The sequence below is a fragment of the Myotis nattereri genome (assembly GCF_964212035.1).
Source record: "Myotis nattereri genome assembly, chromosome: 8".
NCBI lineage: Eukaryota > Metazoa > Chordata > Mammalia > Chiroptera > Vespertilionidae > Myotis > Myotis nattereri.
In genome coordinates, this window is record NC_138083.1 from 18,582,685 (window position 1) to 18,602,988 (window position 20,304).

A 20,304-nucleotide genomic window follows, 5' to 3' on the forward strand; every position below is an offset into this window, starting at 1 on the left:
AAAGGATACCTTTCAGCATTTCATATAGTCCTGGTTTGGTGGTGATGAACTCCTTTAGCTTTTCCTTATCTGTGAAGCTCTTTATCTGACCTTCAATTCTGAATGATAGCTTTGCTGGATAAAGTAATCTTGGTTGTAGGTTCTTGGTATTCATCACTTTGAATATTTCTTGCCACTCCCTTCTGGCCTGCAAAGTTTCTGTTGAGAAATCAGCTGACAGTCGTATGGGTATTCCCTTGTAGGTAACTGAGTTTCTTTCTCTTGCTGTTTTTAAGATTCTCTCTTTATCTTTTGCTCTTGGCATTTTAATTATGATGTGTCTTGGTGTGGTCCTCTTTGGATTCCTTTTGTTTGGGGTTCTCCGCACTTCTTGGACCTGTAAGTCCATTTCTTTCACCAGGTGAGGGAAGTTTTCTGTCATTATTTCTTCAAATAGGTTTTCAATATCTTGCTCTCTCTCATCTTCTGGCACCCCTATAATTCTGATGTTGGTACGCCTGAAGCTGTCCCAGAGGCTCCTTACACTATCCTCGCATTTTTGGATTCTTTTTTCATTTTGCTTTTCCGGTTGGGTGTTTTTTGCTTCCTCGCATTTCAAATCATTGACTTGATTCTTGCGCTCCTCTGTTCTGCTGTCGGGAGTCTGTATAATATTCTTTATTTCAGTCAGTGTATGCTTAATTTCTAGTTGGTTCCCCAATATAACATCGAGGGTCTCATTAGTTTTCTTGTAGATCTCATTAAGTTTATCGGCGGCTTCTAAACAGTTCTTGAGAGACCTTAAAAGTGTGGTTCTGAACTCTATATCTTCCATTGACAATTTTGTCCTGTTTCTTTGTCTCCGCATTTTGTTATGCTTCCTTGGTGCACCCCCTATTGGTCTTTGTTCGTGGTTTTATAGTTAAATCTTGATTGTTGTAGCTAATTCCAGGGAGGGTTTGACCTCCAGGCCAAGTGGCTGTGAGAATCAACTGTGTCTGCAGTGAGAGAACTGTCCTCTAGGGAGGTGCTAATCTGGCGTTTGCCTGAGGCTATCCGGCAAATGCCTCTGTGCAGGGCTTGGGCGGGGCGGGTCGCACAGGATCAACAGGGTGGGCCAGAGAGAGCAGTTATGGCGGCTCTCAGTCCTGTCCCCAGGGGCTCTGCCTCTCTGAGTCCCAGCACCCGCTGCAAACCTCGGAGAGAAAGCTGCACTCGCTCTGACCGAAACCAGGCAGTCCCGCTTCTCCCGTTTGAGTCTGGGTCCCTAAAGACTCGCCCAGATCTGGAGCTCAGAGTCTGCGACTCCCTCCAGATTGAAAACGCCAACCGCGCCCTCCGCCGCCAGCCCGCTCTGCGCACTCCGCACCTCAGAATTTGACTTCAGCACTGCGCCTCCTCTGAGTGTCCGTATGCGTTTCTCTTTCCTCCTAGTTGTAGGACTTCCATTCAGCCAGCGTTCCAGTGGTTTTGGGTGATGTCCGTTCCGTCTTTTAGTTTCACTTTTGAAGTAGTTGTTCCAGGCAGCAAACTCCGGCGTTAACCTATGGCGCCATCTTGGTTCTCCTAAACTTACGTTTTTAATGTAATATACATATATGATTATGACTAGCACTTTAATTTTTTAATGGTGGGTACTGGGATAATCATTAACTATGACTTCCCCAATCTTGATTTTTGAAGGGTGGATGCTGGATGTAAGACAAAATATTACAATTTGTAGTGAAATTTTACTATACCACAGCTTTTACCAAGATTCTGTTATATTCTTACTTTTAGTTCCCTAGTTTTGCACACATAACTGGCCATCCGAGTTTGACAGCCACAGAGATCATGAGAATTCAAAGGGAGACAGACTTTCTCAAGTAAGTAACCTCATTCTCTTTACTGTTTCTTAAATCCTTCTATGACACATTATGGTCAAAAAGAATTTAAGGATGGAACATAATGGTGTTTGCCTACCCCTAACTGTGTTTTATTAAATTTTTACAGATTTTAAAGGCATAATTGGCATACAATAAACTGCATTTATTTAATGAGTACAATTGACATATGAATATAACTCTGAAACTATCACCACAGTAAGAAAATAAACAAATCTATTACCTCCAAAAGTGTGTACCCTTTTGAAATTTCTCTCCTGTGCCTTTCCTTATCCCCAGGCAACTGTTGATCTGCTTCTTGTCACCATAGCTTAGTTTGCATTTCATTCCATATGTAACTAGAATGTTTCTGTATGTACTTTTCTTTTTTGCCAGCTTCTTTAACTCAGCTTAATTATTTTGAGATTTGTCCATGTTTTGCATGTATTAAACATTTTTTTCTTTTTATGGTTGACACGATTATAGATGTTTCCATTCCCCCCAACCCCACCCCTTTGCCTGCCTGGTCACCACCCCACTGTTGTGTAGTTTGTGGGTTATGCATATATATTCTTTAGCTAATCCCTTCACCGTCTTTCATCCAGTACCCCCTTCCTTCTTACCCCTGATAGCTATCAGTCTATTCCATGTATCCATGCCTCTGTTTCTATTTTGTTCATCAGTTTATTTTGTTCATTAGATTCTACATATAACTGAGATCATATGGTATTTGTCTTTCTCTGACTGGCTTATTTCACTCAGCATAATAATCTCCAGGTCCATCCATGCTGTCACAAAGGGTAAGAGTTCCTTCTTTTTTACAGCCACATAGTATTCCATTGTGTAAATGTACCACAACTTTTTTATCCATTCATCTACCGATGGGCATTATGCTGTTTCCAGATCTTGGCTATTGTAGATAAGGCTGCTGTGAACACAGGAGTGCATATATTCTTTTGAATTGGTGTTTCAGAATTCTTAGGATATATTCTCAGAAATGGGATACAGGGTCAAAAGGCAGTTCTATTTTTAATTTTTTGAGAAAACTCCATGCTATTTTCCACAGTGGCTGCACCAGTCTGCATTCCCACCAACCAGGGTTCCCTTTTCTCCACATCCTCACCAGCACTTTGTTGTTTGTTGACTCATTGATGGTAGCCATTCTAACAGGTGTGAGGTGATATCTCATTGTAGTTTTAATTGCATCTCTCAGATGATTAGTGACATTCAACATTTTTTCATATATTTATTGGCCATCTGTGTGTCCTCTTTGGAGAAGTGTCTAGTTAGATCCTTTGCCTTTTTTTTTTTTTTTTTTTTTGTGGGGCGGGTGGGAAGCGGGTGTAGTTGAAGGGAAGTGGTGCTGAAGTCAAGGGGGGAGTGTAGCGGAGCCAGGGGGGTGGCCATCGGTGAGGGGGTACCCTGATGGAGAATGGGGGTGGAGGTGAGAATGGCTGGGAGAATAGTGGGGACCAGGGGCCCAATGGCCCGCGTGGGTGGGGTGCAATGGGCCTGCCCTTTTTTTTTTTTACAGAGAGGAAGGGAGAGGGATAGAGAGCTAGAAACATCGATGAGAGAGAAACATCGATCGGCTGCCTCCTGCATACCCCGCACTGGGGATGTGCCTGCAACCAAGGTACATGCCCTTGACCGGAATCGAACCCGGGACCCCTGAGTCCACAGGCCGACGCTCTATCCACCAAGCCAAACCGGTTAGGGCCTGCCCTTTTTCTTTTAATTGGATTGTTTGCCTTCCTGGTGTTAAGTTGTATAAGTTCTTTATATCGTTTGGAAATTAACCCCTTATCAGATATATCATTGGCTAATATCGTCTCCCTTATTGTCGGTTCCCTTTTCATTTTATTGATGGTTTCTTCTGCTATGCAGAAGCTTTTTAGTTCTATGTAAGTCCCATTTGTTTATTTTTTTCTTGTATTTCCCTTGCCCTAGGAAACATATCAGCAAAAATATTACTATGAAAGATGTCTGAGATTTTACTGCCTATATTTTGTTCTAGGATTTTTATGGTTTCGTGAGTTACATTGAAGTCTTTTATCCATTTGGAGTTTATTCTTGTGTATGGTGTAAGTTGGTGGTCTACTTTCATTTGTATGTATGTATCTGTCCAATTTTTCCAACACCATTTATTTTATTTTATTTTTTTTAAAATATATTTTATTGATTTTTCACAGAGAGGAAGGGAGAGAGATAGAGCCAGAAACATCAATGAGAGAGAAACATGGATCAGCTGCCTCCTGCACATCCCCCACTGGGGATGTGCCCGCAACCCAGGCACATGCCCTTGACCGGAATCGAACCCGGGACCCCCCAGTCCGCAGGCCGACGCTCTATCCACTGAGCCAAACCGGTTTCGGCCCAACACCATTTATTAAAGAGACTCTCTTTACCCCATTGTATCTTCTTGCTTCTTTTGTCAAATATTAATTGATCATAAAGGCATGGATTTATTTCTGTGTATGCCTGTTCTGGTGCCACTCCGTTTTTCTCAAGATGTTTGCATCATGTATCTTTTGGTGTTTTAGGTCTTGCTTTGTTAAAAATTATATATGGTAATCCCTGTATTTTAATTGAGATGTTGAGAGCCTATTCATTTTACTTATTGATATGTTTGAATTTAAATCAGCCATCATGCTATTTGTTTTCTGTTTATCTTATTTTTTATTTGTTGCCTTTTTTTTCTGCCTTCTTTTGGATTAATTGGTATGTTTTATGATTCCATTTTATCTCCTTTGTTGGTTTATTAGCAATAACTTTTTTTAGTGGTTGCTCTAGAGTTTATAGTATGTGTACTTTTTAAACTTATCATAGTTTACCTTCAAGTAATATTATAATACTTAATATATAGCATAAGAACCTTATGACAGTATATTTCCAATAACTGAATATCAATAGCTTTTGTGCTATTGTTAGTACCTGGCATGCACAAAACACAAATACATTTTACTTTTACAAATACTATGAACCCATAATACATTATTACTTTTATTTTATACTAGAGGCCCGTTGCATGAAAGTCGTGCACTGGGGAGGGGGTCCCTCAGCCCGGTCTGCGCCCTCTCACAGTCTGGGACCTCTTGGGGGATGTCCGGGACCCCTTGCTCCTTACTGCCTGCCTGCTCACTGTTCCTTGCTGCTTGGCTCGCTGCTCCTTAGCACTGCCGTGGAGGTGGGAGAGGCTCCCGCCACCGCTCCTGTGCTTGCCAGCTGTGAGCCTGGCTTCTGGCTGAGTGGTGCTCCCCCTGTGGGAGTACACTGACCACCAGGGGGCAGTTCCTGCATTGAGCGTCTGCCCCTGATGGTCAATGCGCATCATAGTGACCGGTCGTTCTAGTCATTCCGCCATAATGGTCGCTTAGGCTTTTATTATATAGATAATGATTTTTGTGGTCCTTTACACTTTTTATTGTGCTTAAATATACATAAATAAAATTTAGCATTTTAAGCATTTTAAGTGTAAAATTTCATGGCATTAAGTACATCTACAATGTTGTGCAACCATCTTCACTATCCATTTCCAGAACTATTTTGTCATTCTAAACAGAACCTCGTTCCCATTAAACAATAACTCCTCATTACTCCCTCTCTCCAGTCTCTGGTAACCTCTGTTCTACTTTTTGATTTTATGACTTTGTCTATTCTACTTACCTCATGTAGGTGGAATCAGACATTTGTTCTTTTGTGTCTGATTTCACTTAGGATAATGTTTTCGAGGTTCATGTTATCATGGATGTATCGGAATTTCATTTCTTATCCTATGTAATAAAGAGCTAATATGCTAAATAGGCCAGATAGAAGAACGACCTTCTGGAACGGCCTTCTGGAATGACCAGTGGGCGGGACAGCCAACGAGGCAGCTGGGGCTGTGAGGGCAGAGCCCCTTGCACGAGTTCGTTCATTGGGCCTCTAGTTAAAGATAAATAATACTTCATTGTGTATATATATCACAGTTTGTTAATCCATTTATCTGTTAATAGAATCATTTCCACTGTTTGTCTATTTGAATAATGCTGTTATGAACATTGATGCACAAGTATCTGTTTTGAATCCTTGCTCTCAATTCATTTGGGTATTTGACTAAGAGTGGAGTTTCTGGGTTATGTAGCAATTCTATGTTTAACTTTTTGAGGAAATTCCAAACAGTTTTCTACAACAGCTGCATCATTTCACGTTTTCATCAGAAATGTACAAGGGTTTCAATTTTTCAGACTCTCACTGGTACTCATTTTTTATTTTTCTGATAATAGTCATTCTAATGAGTATAAAGTGGTATTTCATTGTGGTTTTGATTTACATTTCCAGAATGGCAAGTAATATTGAGCTTTTTTTCATGTGTTTCTTGGATATTTGTATATTTTCTTGGGAGAAATGTCTATTCAAGTCTTTTGCGCATTTTCTAATAGGTTGTTTGAGTTTTAAGTTTAGGAGTTCTTTATATACTCTGGACATTAATCCTTTATCAGATATATTATTTGGAAATATTTTCTCCCATTTGTAGGTTGTCTTTTCACTCCCTTGTTAGTGTCCTTTGATACACAAAAGGTTTTTTTAAGTTAAATTTAAAAATTTTAAATATTTTTATTGATTTCAGAGAGGAAGTGAGAAGGAGAGAGAAATAGAAACATCAATGATGAGAGAGAATCATTGATTGGCTGACTCCTGCACGCCTTACACTGGGGGTCAAGCCTGCAATCTGGGCATGTACCCTGACTGGGAATTGAACCGTGACTTCCTGGTTCATAGGTCAACGCTCAATCACTGAGCCTCGCCAGCCAGGCATCTATTTCTTCTTTTGTTGCCTATGCTTTGGATGGCATATCTAAGAAATCATTGCCAAATCTAGTGTCATGAAGCTTGTCCTTTATGAGTTCTTCTAAGAGGTTTATAGATTTACCTCTGACATTCAGGCCTTTGATCCACTTTGGGTTAGTTTTTGTATATGTTGTAAGTGGGGTTCCAATTTCATTCTTTTGCATGTGGATATCCAGTTTTCGTAGCACCATTGTCAGAAAGACTGTCCTTTCCCCATTGAATGGTGCTCAGACCCTCACCAAATATCATTTGACCATACATGCAAAGGTATACTGGGTATTTCTGGGCTCTCTATTCTATTCCATTTGTCCATATGTTTGTTCTTCTGTTAGAACAATACTTCATGTATTAGTTAGCTTTGTAGTAAATTTTGAAATCAGGAAGTGTGAGTCATCCAACTTTGTTGTTCTTTTTAAAGACTGTATTGACTATTGAGGGTGCTTGGGATTCCATATGAATTTAGGATGAGTTTTCTTTCTGCAAAAAAAGTCATTGAGAATTTAATAGGGATTGCATTGAATCTATAGATTGCTTTAGTTAGTATTTTCATCTTAATAGTAAGTCTTCTGATTCATGAATACAGGATGTCTATCCTTTTATTTATGTTTTTAAAATTCCTTTCTGAGAAGTTTTATAGCTTTCATTGTACAAGTTTTTTACCTCCTTGGTTAAATTGATTCCTAAATATTTTATTCTTTCTGATACTATTATAAATAGAATTGTTTTCTTAATTTCCTTTTCAAATTGTTCATGGGAATACAACAGATATTTGTGTGTTGATTTTTTTATCCTACCACTTTTCTAAATTTTCTTATTAGGTGTACTCTCTAGGGTTTTCTACATATAAGATCCTATCATCCATGAACAGAGATAATTTTACTTCTTTCTTTCTAGTTTGAATGCCTTTTATTTATTTTTTTCTTGCCTAATTGCTCTGTATGGAACTTCCAATACTATGTTGAATAGAAACAGTGAATGTGGGTCTTAGGGGGAAAGCTTTCAGTCATCCACCACTGAGTATGATGTTAGCTCTGGGGTGTTTGTATGTGATCTTTAGCATGTTGAGGATGTTTTCTTTTGTTCCTAGTTTATTCAATGCTTTTAATAATAAAAGAATGCTGAATTTTGTCAGTGCTCTCACTTTGGCTGATATTCAGAACCCAGGTAGGTTTGTGAGGGCTAAATGATGGGATACATCTGCCCAGGAAACTGGGATAGATATTGCTGGGGCAGGGCCTTAGAACTCTAACCAGGTGAGTGGAGACAAAGGCAGAGCTTAACTGACAGTGACCCCCAGAGAGTCACACAGACTGGGCTCAATGCTCAGGTAGAAAGTTAAAAAAGTGCAATGTAGACATTACTAGAATTCCCTTGGCTTATCCTCACAAATCTAGTGCCAATCCAATGTGATAGGACAAGTCAGAACCCCACAAGAAGTGGGTTCTAGGCTGCTGCTAACTTCAGCTGCATTCAGGAAGTGAGATGGCCTATAGGTGAAGGGTACCAGTGGTTCCAGTTTGAGTCCACTTTGTAATAAAATGACTAGAGAACTTGTTCCATAGCCTATGAGAGTATTTTACTTTTTTTCATTTTTAAAGATTCTTGAACACTTTTAGATTTTCACCTGACTTCTTAATGTGAACCCATCAGTACATGACCAATCAGGAACCTCTTCTGTTGTAGGTGTGCCCAGTGCCTCGCCCTTCGCCCGTCTGATCCCTTGGTTCGCTTCTGTCAAGATTGTGGCTTTCCTGTTCCACCTGTATTTGGTTGTCGTCTCTCACCCTCAGAAGGAGCTCAGGTGAGCAGCAGAGTCCTTAAAAGTTTCTTTCATTGGGTCTGATCTTTATTTGCAGCAGTAGAATAGTACCTGGCATGCACAAACCACAAACATAAATACTTGTTGAAAATATTACTGGCAGGTTAAACTCTTACTGTCTGACTCCTTACTTAGGAATGAAAAAACTTGATTGCAATGCCACTTAAAAAAATTTTTTTTGGTGTGTGGCCTTGTAGAAGCACTGACTCAAAAAGAGTGAAATCTTATTGCTTCAATGATGCATAAGTGGATAGATATTAATTTCCTACTTATGTGATATTTCTGTCCATAATCTGGGTATAATAAGGAATTATATTCTAGAAATAAATCAGATGTATTAATTATAAGCCTACATATAGTCATAAAATACATCATTTTGTCCAAAGAAGCTGTTTATATAGGCTAAAGATAAATTAGTATATCTAAATTGAAAAGTTTTAGCCAAGTATTGATAATAATTTATATTATCTTACTACTAAATTTGCAGTTAGTTAGAAAACATAGTTGGCTTACTAAAAATTAATACCTTCACCAAAACACATTCATCCTTTATTCCTTGATATTTTTGTTTTTTGGGGGGAATAAAAGGATCTGTGAAATGACAATGAATGTGAAAAATGACCATTTTAAAAAGGTAGACCCTAAGGATAAAAGATGGTCATAAGTGGATATATCAGTAGAGAGTGGAAGCCTTACTAGATCGAGGTATCTGAGCACAATTTCTGGCCATGCACACAGCCTCCGTCAACTAAAGGTATGTGGTAGAGCATTCCATCTTCAGGCTGTTTTCAAATCTGCCCCAGCTTTTACTTTACGCTGAGCTCTATTGTATCTCCATGTATAGACAGAGATGAGTGGGTGGCGTGGACCCACTCTGGTTTATGCTGCACATGCACACAGCCTCCGATCAACTAAAGGTATGTGGAGAGCTGACTGGAGTGATACGTCCACAAGCCAAGGGAAGCTTGAGGCTACCAGAAGCTAGGAGAGAGGCGTGGAATGGTGCCTTCCCTAGAGCTTCAGAGAGAGCGTGGCCTTACCAACACCTTGACTGTTCCCCTATGGTTGACTTACTTCCTCAAACTACCCGTTAAATTCCTGGCTACTTGCTGGTTCATTGATTGCCCTAAACAGAACCACAATCTCAAAATAGTGGAGCCACTGACCCACCCTCTTTGCTTGCCACTGAGATTGTAACCTTAGAAGTGCTCCAAATCAAGTGAGCCCTGTTCACCATAGTTACAAAGCCTGTGGTTTTCACAGCCTGCCTTGCCCTGCTGGAGCTACCATGCCGATAAAGCCAGACGGGGATAGGAGTGGCCCCATGCAAGAACCACGCAGACTTGTAGTGTTCCTGTTTGAAGTTTAAGTACTTTTCAGTCTGTTGTCTGTCTTTGGTTGATGTTCTGAGTCCGAAATGGTTGTTTTTAACAATTTTACCAACTTTTTAATTGCTTTTTTGGAGAGAGGATTTATCACTGTATTGTGCTGGAGGATGTTTTTTCTTTCTTTCTCTCTTTCTTTCTTTCTTTCTTTCTTTTTATATCTCTGTTTTCTAAAATAAACATGGTTTTAATCTTCATATGAAAAAATAAGAATAGAGGTAATTACTAAAAAAATGTTTTTACAAAAGCAAATTAAACCTTACATTCTATGATCTACTTATACCTTCAGTTTTTGCATCCCATGACAAACTTGATCTCTTTCTTTGCCCAGTTGGGCTTGTGTGCAGAATGTGGAAGCATGGTGCCCATGAACACTTCCTTCTGTGTGGTATGTGAGGCTCCTCTTGCTCTGCAGATGCAACCACCGGCCGGCTTCCACTTGAAGGTAATGAAATGCGATTTTGTAAAAACATGAATGAAATATATAGAAAGTAATGTTTGAACAATTAATTGTCTTTCTTCAGTTGATGGAATTGGCTAACAAGTGATAAGCCAATATCTGTGAACAAAATCCACTCGAATTTTTGGAAAGGCATGTTGTCCAAAAGTTTAACTTATCAACAGGATCTATCATGTTAAGAAGAATATATATCCAGCAGCCATTAATGATAAAAACTCTCAGCAAGTCCTAGCTGGTTCAGCTCAGTGGATAGAGCATCGGCCTGCAGACCAAAGGGTCCTGGGTTTGATTCCGTTCAAGGGCACATACCTTGGTTGCAGGCTCCTCCCTGCCTTGGGCCCTGGTTGGGGCTTGTGCAAAAGGCAACGAATCGATGTGTTTCTCTACATCGATGTTTCTGTCTTTTCCTCTAATACTCTCCCTAAAAACCAATGGAAAAATATCCTCGGGTGAGGATTAACAAAAAAACAAACAAAAAACTCTCAGCAAAATGGGAATAGAGGCATCATACCTCAATATAATAAAGGCCATTTATGACAAACCCACAGCCAACATCGGACTTAATATGCAAAAACTAAAAGCATTTCCCTTAAGAACAGGAACAAGACAGGGATATCTGCTTTCACCACTCTTATTACCAAGCCTCTCATGGTAAACAGAAAGCAATGTTTCTAAATGTGGAGAGAACTTTATATATTTACCAATACAGTACTAGCCACAGCAATCAGACAAGAAAAAGAAGTAAAAGGCATCCAAATTGGAAAGGAGGAAGTAAAACTGTCATTATTTGCAGATGACATGATGCAGTACATAGAGAACCCTAAAGATTCCACCAAAAACATTCTAGAATGGATAAATGAATTCAGGAAAGTAGAAGAATACAAAATAAATATCTAGAAATCAGTTGGCTTTTTATACATCATTAATGAAGTATCAGAAAGGGAAACTAAGAAAAAAATTCCATTCACAATTGTTTCAAAAAGAATAAAGTACCTAGGAATAAACTTAAGGATGCAAAATACCTGTACTTGGAAAATTATAAGACACTGAAGAAAAAAATTGAAGAAAATACAAATAAGTGGAAGCATATACTGTGTTCATGGTTAGGAAGAATTAACATAATTAAAATGTGGGATCTAATGACCAAAATGAACTAACAAGCAAAATAGTGACAGTCATAGAGAGCATGCGGACAGCTATCAGGGGTGATGGAGGGACTGGGGAAAAAAAGGAAAAGAGAGAGAGAGAAAAAAAAAAACTTAAAAAAAAGGAATACATAGAAATGTGTTCCCTGAACATGGATTTAGAAGACAAATTGCACTACAGCTAACTTAGACAACTTTTTACTTCATATATTTAAACTTGAACATTGCAATTAATGTTGACTTTTAATCTTGTTCTTAAAGTGGCTTCATGCCTCTGTTTGCACAGTTTTTTGCTCAGAAGAACACGAATTTTGTATTTTCTGTTTTCAAGGAGAAGGTAATCTGTCGCACCTGTGGCACAGGGAATCATCCTTACCTGAAATACTGCCTCACCTGTGAGAGCACCCTGCCTTCATCAAAGGAGGTAGGTTGATTGCATGTGCCTGTCCTATATTTAGTGGCTGCTAAGGTTCAGTGTTAATGATAATGAATAAATATAATCTGCAGAGCAGGAAGGAGGTGGGAGGAGGGAGAGAGAACAGCAACAAAAAAGTCTCTCATGGTAAACAGAAAGCAATGTTTCCAAATGTGAAGAGATCTTTATATATTTACCAATACAAAATTGTTTTCAAAGTCTTCATGGGGATTCAATAAAATCTACAATTTCTTATCATTTTATTTACTAACTTTGCATGGAAGGCTGGCAGCAGCCATTGGTTAATGAATCCATTCACTTTCACTTATAGTCAGGTATGTCTTTAACTGTACCATGCTATTTTTTGAAATTGAGAACACTGCCAGCACCCACTTCTGGGTTTCCTACCAGCCTAATTCGAGCGTTTAAGATGAAGGAATAGGAGTGTATGCAACTTAAGTAGAGCTAATGGGTCCAGTTTAGATGATCTGTTTTATGTTATAAAATATTTCTGATGAAGATGAGGCTTTAAAAATTACTTCCAGGTGACTCTTGCCCTGGCCTAACAATACTAAAAGAAGTCGCTATTTCCTAGCCACTTAGAAGGGAAAAACTTGACACTTTGGGGGATTTGTTTTCATGTCAGAGAGATTCCTTGGGAAACTGGACAAATGGGTGGTGATTACTGTGGCCAATATGGTTAGTATCAAATGGGGATGTGCTGGTTTTTCTGGGGTTGCTAAAACAAAGCACCACAAACTGAGTGGCTTAAAACAACAGAAATTTATCATCTCACATTTCTGGAGGACAGAAGTCCAAAATCAAGGTGTCTGCAACACCACACTTCCTCTGAAGCTCTAGGGAAAGTACTGTTCATGCCTCTCTCCTAGCGTCAAGCTTCCCTTGGCCGGTATACGAATCACTTCAGCCACATGGCCACCTTCTCGCTGTGTGTCTTCACATTTTCTTGCCTCTGTGTGTCTGTCTCTGTGTCTAAACTTCTCTTTTGACCACCATAATGACCTCATTTTAACTTGATTACCTCTATAAAGATCCTATTTTCAAATAAGTGCATATTCTGAAGTGCTGAGGGTTAGGACTCCAACATATCTCTTTGGAGGAGACACTTGTTAAACCCTTAACAGGGGAGTTGAACAAGATGTCTTTTAAGGTTGTGTCTAATTACTGACAATATAAGATTAGTTGATTTGAAAGAACTCTTTTTGTTACAATTTTTATTGAGGCATAATTTATATTCAATATAACTCACTCACTTTAATTATACAGGTTAATAAATGTCAGTAATTATACATAATCATTTAAACTACCACAATGAAGATATACAACAATTTCATTACCCTAAAAAGTTTTCTCATGCCCCTTTCATTTGAGCTGCACTAATCACTACCCCCAGAAAATTCCAATCGCTTTTGACACTGTGGTTTTACCTTTTACGGAAGTATGTAGTTCTTTTGTATTTTATTTTCTTGACTTAGCACAATGTTTTTGAGGTTCATTCATGTTGTTGTATGTATTAATAACTTTGATCATTGAGTACTATTCCACAGAATGGATATAATACAACTATTAACCAAATAATGGGCACTTGTGTTCATTTCTGGTGTCAGGCTATTATAAATAATGCTGCTGTGAACGTTAACGTTCAAAATTTTGTGTAGATGTAGTTTTCATTTCTCTTGGGTAAATGCTGAGGAGTAAGATTCCTGGATACTACCTAAGTTCATGTTTAATTTTATAAGATATTGCCACACTTTTTTCCAAAATTGCCACACTATTTTGCATTCCTACCAGCAAAATACGGAGGTTCCAGTTTCTCTATATCCTCACCAAAACTTGGTATTATCAGGCATCTATATATACACTGAGTGGCCAGATTATTATGACCGGCCAGATTATTATGACCACCCCATTAGTACAATGAAGTGAATTAGTTATGCAAATAATAATAATAATAATAATAATAAAACCTTGAGAGTATTTGCTTAGGAAGTTTTCAATATTCCAGTATTTTTGGAAGTGTCAATGAAGTACTGATGGGGTGGTCATAATAATCTGGCTGGTCATAATAACCTGGCCACTCAGTGTATAATTGTCTGCTAAATAAAAACAACACAAACAAACAAAAACAATAACAAACCAAACACTTTTTATCGGAGAATAGTAGTAGAATCCAAAAGAACCACAAGTTAACATGTATAATGCTAGATACAATTTAAAATTACTCAAGATACTAAAAGTCCAATGAATATGTTTTATTTGGGAAAGAGAGAGAGAGAGGAGCAGAAAGTTTGGTCTTTGTTTATATATTTCATCTTTAGCTGAGCTGCATTGAATGTTCCGTGCATGTGTGTTCACAGGTCAGTAAGAGATGTGAGTACACAGAATTTGGGGATATCTTCTCTGTCTTCTTTCTGAGAGCCCCCTACCTCTTCAGTAGCCAAATATTTCTCTGCTTCAGGCTTTTGGTTTTCCTAACCAGAAGTACATTTCCTACCTTTTTACATGCACTATGTGGACTGTCCTTAGCACCAGGCTAAAAGGAAACTAACTTTGTATAACCCCCTCCCCTCCTGTAAGTACTTGCTGCAAGAGTCTATCTGCTTCTGTTCATTCTCAAGTGCCTCTATTTGCATTAAGAGCAGATTTTAGAGTTCTTTTCTGTGTGGAATCATTTGGTATGGTCTTACACCATCATTACCAGAAGGAAAATCTATAGTTTTTTTCAAAGATGACTTTATAATATGTGTGTGTGTGTGTTTTCAGAACTGAGACTAAAAACATGCTAATGAGCTGACAAATTGAATAAGAAAACCCACTTATTCCCAAATCAAATCAGATGCAATTTTAGGGTAGGATTTTGTTAACTGATATCTATTTCTCTCTAAATTAACTTGTCTTCAGACTGTATGTCACTCTCCCATCATGAAATTTCACTTTATAATTTTCCAAGGCACCAGAGAGAAAAATAGTGAGATTGGAAAAGCATAAACAAAGAGAACTAGTTCTTTGGAATTCTTGGGGTGATCTTACAGATAGATTGAAGTAAATTGCGAAATAAAAATTTATTTTCTCAAGCATCTTAGACTTCTTATATAAGTAGTAAAATAAATTGATATGTCAGTAATGTAGTTGTTTCTGGGTCTCACTTATCAACAAAACTATTTCATGAACAATTACAAAATTGAGTTTGTTTTCAAAGTTGTATTTCTATTTGAATAGTATATCAGGGTTTCGATGTCACAATGAGAGTATTTATCATTGAAGTGCCACTAAAGGAACAGTGCATGTTCAATCTGATAGCTGTATGCCTTTTCTTTGTTTAGCAGCATTAATTTGAATGTGGTAAGATTACTTTTCTTGCCGAAACCGGTTTGGCTCAGTGGATAGAGCGTCGGCCTGCGGACTGAAGGGTCCCGGGTTCGATTCCGGTCAAGGGCATGTACCTGGGTTGCAGGCATATCCCCGGTGGGAGATGTGCAGGAGGCAGCTGATCGATGTTTCTCTCTCATCGCTGTTTCTGACTCTCTGTCTCTCTCCCTTCCTCTCTGTGAAAAATCAATAAAATATATTAAAAAAAAAAAAAGATTACTTTTCTTTTTTTAAAGCATTGTTATATTTTTAAAAATTCACTTGTCCTGGCTGGTGTGGCTGGGTTGGTTGATCGTGGTCCCATTTACCAAAAGGGTCACCGGTTCGATTCCAGGGCATAATACATATTTTTCTCTCATATTGATATTTTTCTCTCTCTTTTCTCTTCCTCCCTCTCTCTCTCTCTAAAATCAATAAAAACATATATTTTTAAAATTCGCTTAAATAGTAGAGGTATTTAAGCAAAAGATCTGAAGGCTTTATATTTAGAAACCCAGGTCGGCAAGTTTTATCAAAACCCTCTTTTAACAGGATAAATTGAAACTTAAGTCTGAAGCAAAAGTGTGCAAAGGGTTTCTATTTCGATTTGTCCCAAGGCATCTCCCTCTACTTCACAGAAATGGGCTGAGGGTCAGTGTACACAGAGAAGATCTTCCTGCTCAGTCTCTGGATGTTGGGAGCTGCTGTGGCCTCTGTCTGTTTTAGGGTAACAGAACAGTCCCCGAAGTAAAGCAGGATAGAGCTGGGCAAATAAAGTTAACTGAAATAATGATGTTTGAGGAAAAATTGCCCTTAGAAAGCATTTACCTAGTGTATGCATTCTTAGTAGTAACATACATGGAAGGTATGACCATACCATGTTTAGTTATTGATTGAATCAATTATTCATTGATTTATTCCTTCATTTAGTAACTATTTAAATGACTCTCATGTGCTAAGGTACCAGGCACTATGCTGGTAGGGAAAAAATGTGAAATGGTAGTCCTTTTCCTTAAAGAAATCAGGATCTAGTGGAAAGAAAGATGAGAAGGGAAGGAAGCTGACCTAGGGAGCTTGACCCTGTGCTAACTGTTCTTACATGTTTAATTTTCACTAGTCATCGGGGATCCCCCCACAGACCTGTGAGAAAGCTGTTGTATTGAAAAGGATTTGTGGAGTCATGGGTAAAAGTCAGGGCCTGGGTTCAAATCTTAGGTCTTATCCTATCTGTGCATCAGTTTCCCTTTCTGTAAAACAGAGATGATTATGGCATCCGCCTCACAGGTCTGTTGTGCGAACTGATGTGAGGGTATAGGGGCAGTGTGCAGAAGTGCTTGCACATAGTAGGTAACTATGTAGCAATGATGAAGAATATCATCTTTAGTTGTTTGATGAGAAAACCTTTTACTAGGCAATGCAAGCAAGTAGTAGGAGCAAAGATTCTAATATAGGTCTACCTATCAAAGTCTCAGAAATTCTTATGAAACAATTATATCTCCCTTCCCAAAGTAATTCTTTACATGTGTCAGGAGGGGAAAATGAATTCACATTTCCAGATCAAAACCAGAACCCCAAATGATAGAAGATAAACTTCAATGGTGACACCTTAGGTAGCTCAGCTGTCCTTACACTCTTTTTTTGTTAATGTTGGTATAGTAAATCAACAGTAGGCTTGCTGCCTCTGCTATTAAAGATACTGAAGAATATTAAGTTGCGTAAGACAGCAGTTCCATCAACTCTCTGTGAAGGAATGCATGCTCTTTGTACTAATTTATTAATTGGTGAAGCTTAGGATAGTTTTTCTCTTTTGGGCGGAAATACCTTATTTCCAGGCCTGGTGTTGATTTGGGGCTTTTTTCTTTTCTGTGGGAGGGGGATTGGAAAAGTATTAATCTGCCTGTCAATGCCGTTGTGTTCACTAGTCCATGTGCAGTGGAGATAAAGCTGGTCCTGCGCCCACTCTGAAAGGGGAGACCATTTCCTGCTCCAAATGCGGTCGTCAGAACCGCCCGGGTGCTTTCTTCTGTGACTGGTGTGGAGCCACGGTGGGTATTTTAACACTGAGCTTCTTGGTGCCCCTTACCCCAATCCTAGAAAGAGCCAGGCTCCCCCTCTTCCACGACCTTGCTGAAATCACACCTTGGGATCTGGGTCCTAGTACCTAAGAATCTGGAGACCAGGATGATTAATTCTCTTAAATCGAGAATGGTCTCTCATTGCTGTTTTAATTTGTATTTCTTTGAGATTAAACTTTTTCACTCATTTGTTGACTGTTGTTATTTTTTCTTTTATGAATTGTCTGCTTACCTTTTAATTAAAGCACTCAAAATTATTTATCTGAGTGTTTCATGTAAATAATACAAAAGATTTAGTGAAGGGTTAGTCTTTCTTCTCATCCCAGTCTCACAGCTCCTCTCCCTAGAAGCAATCTTTGTTACCCAGTATGTGAGCTGTTCTTTCAGCCATTCAATGCATTAGTAAGTAAACTGGTGGTAGTTTAGGGGTGGGCAAACTTTTTGACTCGAGCGCCACAATGGTTTTTTTTTTTTTTTTAAAATATATTTTATTGATTTTTCACAGAGAGGAAGGGAGAGAGAAAGTTAGAAACATCGATGAGAGAGAAACATCGATCAGCTGCCTCCCGCACATCTCCCACTTGGGATGTGCCCGCAACCCAGGTACATGCCCTTGACCGGAATCGAACCTGGGACCTTTCAGTCCGCAGGCCGACGCTCTATCCACTGAGCCAAACCGGTTTCGGCCACAATGGGTTCTTAAACTGGACCAGAGGGCCGGAACAAAAGCATGGATGGAGTGTTTGTGTGAACTAATATAAATTCAAAGTAAACATCATTACATAAAAGGGTACGGTCTTTTTTTTTTAGTTTTATTCATTTCAAACAGGCCGGATTCGGCCCGCGGGCTGTAGTTTGCCCATGGCTGATCTAGTTAGTAACCTCCTCATTCTTTTCAGCAGTTTCATAATATTCCACTGTCTGTATGTACCATGATATAGTTAGGCCATACTCTATTGCTGGACATTTAGGTTGTTTCCAGTTATTTTCTCCAAAATCAGAATCCTTCAGGGAATGGTCTTGAATACACTTCTTTGTGTACTTGTCCATCCATAGGATAAAATACACATTTATTCTAAAAGATAGAATTGCAAGGATGGAGGGTATGGGCATGTATTATTTTGATGACTGATATGGAAATAATTTATATGGGAAAAGTATGACCCTAATATAAATGAAATTATAAAAATATTTTCTGTCCTCTAGCCTGTCGTTGCTACCTGCTTCTCTGTTTGCCTCAAATGTGGGGCCAATAATCACCCATCTGCCCGATTCTGTGGCTCCTGTGGTATTTACCTGAAGTCCTTGGCAAAACTTAGTGTGGACAACAGCCGGGCTCTAGCTGCTGGAGAACCGGGCCCTTTTGCTGAGGTGAGGCCTCCACTGTAAGAACTGGTGCCTGGGAAGAGGTTATAAGTGAATTTGTGTGCTTTTCTCTATGAATCAACCCAGGGAAAGAGAGCCAAAACATTTAGACCTTTCACATGCATTTTTCAACTAGGTGTGGAAATAAAATTAATTAATTTGGGTTTTAAACACTTGAGTGATTTCTTCAGAAATCAAATATCTATCATTTATTTACAATAGATTGAAGTCTAATTGCATTTGCAAGGCAATAGATATAATATCTTTTAGGAGAAGTGGATTTAAAATATATGAGAGAGGAAATACTTCTCTTGAATGTCTTATGTAGCACACCAAAAACTTTCCCCAAGGCTCTTTTATATTTTAGAAACTTAGATCAGGTATATAAAATTGCTTTTTCCATTTATAAAAACTGGACATGGATTGAGGAAAATTTCACAAGGTTATTTTCAGAAGGACTTAAACACTCACCAGCTTTGTGTTAGCCTTTCATGAATTTCTCTATAAGGTATATGAGTACTTCAGGTTTCTTCTTATCTCTTCATTAGAAGAATGAATAATTATTAGAGAGAATGCACATGCACTTAGTAACTTTGTGTTAATTTTTAGGAAATTCATAGCCTTCTTAATCCAAATTGGGTTGTACATCCTGGGACTGCCAATAGTCTACATGGCACCTTTGTGCAAATGTGATCTTTCCTGAAGACACTTGAGTGCCATCTGTTGGAAATTGATTATAATATACTAATTTTGTTAGAAAGACATTTTCTATCCACCATAAAAATTATCCTAATAAATATGCAAATATATCATGTCCACTATGTGACTAGTACCCCTTTAGATGCAGTGCACAACCTACATAACCTTACATATTGGTTCTCTTATGTCCTCAGGTCCAGACGCAGGGGACTATTTCACAGGAAATATTGGTGCCCAGAGGTTGGGTGTGGATGGATAGTAAAGTCTGTGCTTTAATGAAGTGTAGGGCTGGGAAGATAGATATCTTTCAGGCCTCAGGCAGAACAGGGAACATCAGTGGATTTGCTGAATTTGAGACAGTAAATGGCTAAGGAGATGGGGCTAGGAGTTGCTGGGAAAACAGAAGCAAGGAAGATGAGGCAAGGGCTGAAAACCCTCTTTTAGGTTAAAATACAGTTGTTTTTTGAGATACTTTTACTTCTGATTACAATTGTTTTCTGAGGGTAATATGAAGGATTAATAAAATTATAATATTTTATGTTTCTGCCTCACTTGTAGTCCCGATCTGCCTGGCAGTCCCTGAATGTTCCTTTACCCAAACATGATGGGACTAAGAAGAATGTAGGTACACAGACCACTGGCCTGTTCTACCCATCTGGCAACCTGATAGCAAAAAAGGAACTGGAAATGGCTTCCCATCAGCAGAGGCAGGAGAAAATGAGTGACCATAAGCCTCTCCTTACAGCCGTCAGCCCAGGAAGAGGTGAGGATAAAAATATGCTTTCTTGTCAGGAGGGAACTCACTCTTTCTTTGAAAGAAAATCTCAATTTTTCTTCCTTTAGATTTTTTTTTTTTTAGCAGCTTAAAGCGATATCTGTTTATTAGCTCACATTTCTATTG

General features: G+C 38.7%; 1 protein-coding gene across 5 annotated transcripts in view; it reads left to right on the forward strand.

Moving 5' to 3' along the window:
• The window catches only part of DZANK1 (double zinc ribbon and ankyrin repeat domains 1), a 62,440-nt gene that overhangs the window by 19,055 nt on the left and 23,081 nt on the right, over positions 1-20,304 (forward strand). For all 5 annotated transcript variants that reach the window (XR_013996342.1, XM_081097443.1, XM_081097441.1 and 2 more), the window contains exons 7-13: positions 1,759-1,844; positions 8,355-8,472; positions 10,207-10,320; positions 11,812-11,904; positions 17,187-17,309; positions 18,546-18,710; positions 19,962-20,166. Coding sequence is in view for 4 of the 5 variants with exons in the window: in XM_081097443.1 (XP_080953569.1) it covers positions 1,759-1,844; positions 8,355-8,472; positions 10,207-10,320; positions 11,812-11,904; positions 17,187-17,309; positions 18,546-18,710; positions 19,962-20,166 (904 nt within the window). In the remaining variant the exon portion in view is untranslated. The remainder of the gene's footprint in view (positions 1-1,758; positions 1,845-8,354; positions 8,473-10,206; positions 10,321-11,811; positions 11,905-17,186; positions 17,310-18,545; positions 18,711-19,961; positions 20,167-20,304) is intronic.